We start from the raw sequence: 4,911 nt of genomic DNA, 5'->3' as shown, positions 1-4,911 counted from the left end.
TCTTTTTTTTTTTTTCAGAAATCCAACCAGACATGGTGAGGTGAAATGGCTTCAGTTCCAAAATAAATATTATTTGGACATACAAAACTCAGGAATTTCAGTGGCAGAACTTAACAAATATAAGGAAGTAATCGATTTCTGGAAAAATATTCTTACAGATCAGCCTTCTAAATCGTCAATGAGTTCTTCATCGTCATTATTCATTGTAACTTTAAGCATCTTCACCGTATTCAAAGGGTTGTTTCCTTAAAAACGTAGTACTCAACTTATAAGGGCTAGAAAAGATGAATGCCTAAAAAAAAATGCACAAAGGGCGTTTACGATACATTGTGATCGTTGGATTGTGATTCAAATCTTCTCGAAAAACTTTTTTGTGTTTTAATAGTCAGCCATTTATTTATTGTTATTTTTGTAAATATAAATTTTCTTGTTGTCAGACTTCTCTTAGTATTTTTTTTAAGACTCTAAAATGAGTTGGATCTCGTGTTACGAAAAATTAATTTTATGTTCTAGTAAGTTGGTAATATTGTATATTTATTACCTTCTACAATGCCTATTTTTTTTTTATAAATCTTTATTGACCTTTATGTTATCATATTATCATTAAAATAATTTCTCTACATGGGGCGAGATTGTGCCACATTTAATTATTCTGTGCATACTGACTGTGGTGTACCAACAATTTTATTTTTCGATTGAAAATAAAATTTACTGAAAGATTGGAAACACGCATATCAAGAAAAATACATTAGCGAAAGTATGGGATAGACTTTTATCAAATTTATACATGAACAAGATAAGACCAATCCACAACTTATCTCGAAATCTCGGTCAAATTGGACGAGGCATTATCGTTAACGAAACATAGGTATCCCTAGAAAAATACGTTTACGCATGCGTGAAAAGTGGTTGATGGAATCTGATAAAACTGTACGGAACCAATTAATTGATAAATGAAAAAATGCCTAAAGAAATCTTTAACACTGGCACAATCTCACCTCATTTTATGGTATATTTTGAAATATATTTACTATAATGATGAACTATATCTATTTTACTTAGACTAATAAAATAGAAATGCTGTTGAAATGAGATGTATTTTTTATCCTGATGCTTGAATTAAGAAAATATTTCCCATCATTAAAAAATTTTAAAATTATTTATAATTTAAGAATTAAATTTCACGATTGTTACATTTTCTTTTTTTTAAGTTAAAGAATTTAATTTAGAAATTAATACTTATTGGGATGAATAAAACGTTCTATTAAAATAAAGTTTTATTACGAAGATTCTAGATTAATTAAAATTATTAACCCAGTTACTACCCAAGGGTATTTTTTTTTTTTTTTTTTAATTAAATAATTGAGAAAACCAAAAAATAGTCTATAAATCTCTTAATAGGGCGAATAGGTCGGAAAATGGGTTTTTGTCCCAGTGGGACTAAAAGGTTTATAATTTCATAATTTTTTCTTTTTATGTACAAAATATTACAACAGGTTTCAAACATTACACCTATAAATTATTGGTACGGTGTATTGTGACAAGGGGAATCCTTGTTGGAAATCAGTCCAAGCCCAAAGGGTGGTGCAGGGCTGGTCCGTAAGTAGAAATTCCCTCTTGCTCTGTAACAGTCAATTATTAGGCAATTTATTATTAATGCAGTAAGTTATTGGAATTGGAAAAAAATAATTAAAGAGACGACATACTTCTCGGAGACGTTCTCTCCCATGAAGGCAAAGTCGTCAAAACATTTCTGTTCCAAGTAATGATTCCAACTGAGGCATTTCTGTGCTACGAATCCTTTTTTGTCGTACATCGATTCAATGTAGTATTTATAAGACCTCAAGTGGGTACAGAATCCTGAAATAAAATAAAATCTTAACGATAATTATAAGATTTGGATCAATGAAAACTGTGATGTGAATGTAAGTAGTCGATTGAGAATAATAGAATTCTTCAATCAGCAAAATGGAGTGTGTGTGTGTGTGTGTGTGTGTGTGTGTGTGTGTGTGTAAACAACCAAAATAAAAAAAGAAACGTCGTAAGAAACTGAAGCTGGGATGTCACAGTAACACAATCGATTATCCACATTTTTTTTTATTTTCTTTAAAACAACTCATACGATTTTGATATAAATTGGTTTATTATTTTAATAATTTATTATAATGATTGTTTGAGAGTGGTTTATTTCATTATTAATACACACAGCTTTAATCCGAATATACTCACAACTTTTTTTTCAGAAACTCTCTAACGTTTCGGCCCTCAGGCCATTCTCAAGGAGACAATTTATGCCCTTGCAATTAGCATGCAGAAAAGATTTGAAAGAACATGACGTCAATATCTGAGGTATAGCCAAAAATATCAGTAATTCGTTAAGGAAACAATATAAAAACAAAAAAAAATTTATAGGTTTTCGAAACGTTGGAAATAAAAATTGAGAGTGTATTTGGATCAAAATTGTGTGTGTTAATAATTGGTATATCATTTTTAAACTAAATGATCATTTTTATTACCTAAATTCATTTTCGTTGAAATAGTTGAATAATACTTAAATGCCGAATTTTTAAACCATTCTCGTCTTCGTTTTTGAGATTTGATAATCTCGACGAAACATGAACTGGACCATTCTCAGCCTGTATTTTCATGAATTTGAATACGTTCATAACATACAACATATTTATTTATTATTTTGTACAGTTGTAAATTAGATTAAATAAATAAAAAATATTAAAAAAAAAATTCGTTCATAATTACATTTTTAGTTTGTGAGAGTGCATAGTTTTCCGTACACCCAGCTTACTTGACATGGTAAACTTTTTATATATATATATATATTAATTTATTTATTGTTTAAAAAAAAAATGTTACCTTTTCACTCATCTCTCCGATATCTATTAAGTAATTCTTAACAAAATAAGGTATGTTGAAATAAAATCAAATTATTGGCTAGGAGAAAATATAAAAAAATAATTTTATCATTTTACAATTTTTCAGTATGTTGACTATAAAATTCGTTCATAATTACGTTTTTAGTTTGTGAGAGTGCATAGTTTTCCGTACACCCAGCTTACTTGACATGGTAAACTTATTAATGACATTATCTATTAATGGAAAATAGTTTTGAAAAAAATGATTAGAGCAATTTCTATTTGTTAAGTTGCTGAATTTGGTCAAGGAAATAAAAAGGAAAGGTTAGGAAAGATAGTCCAGACAAGTATAGAGAAGGGTGGGGGTAAGCAGGGGAACATTTGCCTCAGCGCATCTCTCTCCTCCTTTTACCCACAGGCAAACTCATCTTAGATACCACTATACCTTTATTTATTTTTTTTTTTTTAAATAATTAACAATTTTTCACTAGAGTAGTTATAATCACTGAACTAACGGGAGACCGAAATATAGTTGGGAGGATTGCGTTAAAACTGATTTAGTGGAATTGGGTTTGGAGGGGTATCACTGGAAGGATGAATCCAGAGAGCGTTTGATGGTATCGGCATCGAACCTTCGGGTTCGTTAGGTCTTCATTATTATTAACTAGAGGAGAAAAATTATTTAGAACCAGCAGTTAAGATTTAAAAAAATCTAATTATAAATACATGGTTCTGTTAAACTGTTATAATTTCGGCAGGAACAAATTTGATATTCGTTATTCGCACCCGGAGATACCTAAAATACGAAATTTTAAAGCTAAAGAGAAATAAAAATGTATTGTTTGAAATGTTCGCGTTCCAAGTGAAAGTTGTGTGATGTGCGCACAGCACCAGATTTTTTGGTTAAGTAAAAAAATTTTTGAGAGTTCCGCTCTTTCTATTGTTGTAGTATTTTGAAATCTGAATTTATGATTTAGAGTAATATGTGTTCTTAGCAATTACAATATGCAAGACTAAACTACTACTAGCTCTATTTAATGAATGAAAAAATAATTTTATTCTGGGACATATGTCCCCTAAGAATAAATACATGTTTCATATATTAAGATTTTTATCTGGCAAGTATTTACAAATTTTCAGTTCGTAAAATAAAATTACATTGGCATATTGGCTTTACTACTGTTTGTAATGTTAATCAATATATGCCTACTTATTTTATTACAATGATGTGGAGGTTTGGTTATACAATAATTGGAAGAATAGGTGTAGTTTAAAGGAAATAATGGACGAGGACTGGCAAATGGAGATGGGAAGAGAAATCCAAAAGGAGGTTGCACGTCTGACGAAGGATTTGCTAAAGGCGGTTCTATAGGAGGGCATATATAAATCAATCGGTTGGGATCTGGTGTTTAATGAGTGGATAGATGAACGAAGAGTAAGGAGATCTAGGATATAGGTAGGTTTTTTGATGTTAAGAACTTGGAATAGAAAAACAGCAAGGAGGTATTGCCTTCGGGAGGTTGGATAGAGCCACTTCAACTCAGTATACCAGTGTTAACGATCCTAATAAAGGGAAACAGGTTGGTATACTGTAATTATTGTTTAATAATTGACAGTTTTTCATCAGCTAAGGTTCTACTTATTTATTCACTTTATAATTTTAATGAATAATTATAAGTTTAAGTACAAATTAAATTCTGATATAGCTGCCTTTAATTTATTTCTTGCTAAATATAAAACTAATACATAACGTCCTAACTTTCTCCAGTATAATAGTGCTTTTAAGCAGAAATCGATATTTATATAAATATAAATAAATGATATGATAAATATAAATAAAGCTTCCTCTCACAATACAAAAACTGTAAATCAGCAGTAAATACAGATATCCAGCTGCTATTTTATATTTCAAAATTTGGTTTATATTTCGTTATTTTTATGATGTTTTGTGTCTTTTATAAAAAAAACTAATAGTCAACTCTTGCTCAGAGCAATAATTATATGTCCTACTGAGGATGTTTAAGGACTGTTTCTATCAAAA

At 29.6% G+C, this 4,911-nt stretch overlaps 2 protein-coding genes across 3 annotated transcripts in view; one reads left to right on the top strand and one right to left on the bottom strand.

Annotated features, from left to right (window-relative positions):
• LOC106680435 (juvenile hormone esterase) overlaps positions 1-1,092 on the top strand; it is a 22,209-nt gene extending 21,117 nt beyond the window's left edge. For both annotated transcript variants that reach the window (XM_067053282.1, XM_067053283.1), the window contains one exon: positions 19-1,092. In XM_067053282.1, coding sequence (XP_066909383.1) covers positions 19-250 — 232 coding nt within the window. In that variant the 3' untranslated portion in view covers positions 251-1,092. The remainder of the gene's footprint in view (positions 1-18) is intronic.
• Positions 1,093-1,411: 319 nt separating this feature from the next.
• Positions 1,412-4,911, bottom strand: part of LOC106680418 (pancreatic triacylglycerol lipase) — a 10,298-nt gene continuing 6,798 nt past the window's right edge. Inside the window, exons 6-7 of the mRNA XM_067053279.1 lie at positions 1,707-1,860; positions 1,412-1,622 (exon numbers count right to left, since the gene is read on the bottom strand). Coding sequence (XP_066909380.1) covers positions 1,520-1,622; positions 1,707-1,860 — 257 coding nt within the window. The 3' untranslated portion in view covers positions 1,412-1,519. The remainder of the gene's footprint in view (positions 1,623-1,706; positions 1,861-4,911) is intronic.

The sequence above is a fragment of the Halyomorpha halys genome, unplaced genomic scaffold, assembly GCF_000696795.3.
Source record: "Halyomorpha halys isolate HHAL.00 unplaced genomic scaffold, Hhal_1.1 Scaffold261.1, whole genome shotgun sequence".
Classification (NCBI taxonomy): Eukaryota; Metazoa; Arthropoda; class Insecta; order Hemiptera; family Pentatomidae; genus Halyomorpha; species Halyomorpha halys.
The sequence above is the reverse complement of the archived record's forward strand: the minus strand, read 5'-3'. Positions and strand labels throughout refer to the sequence as shown.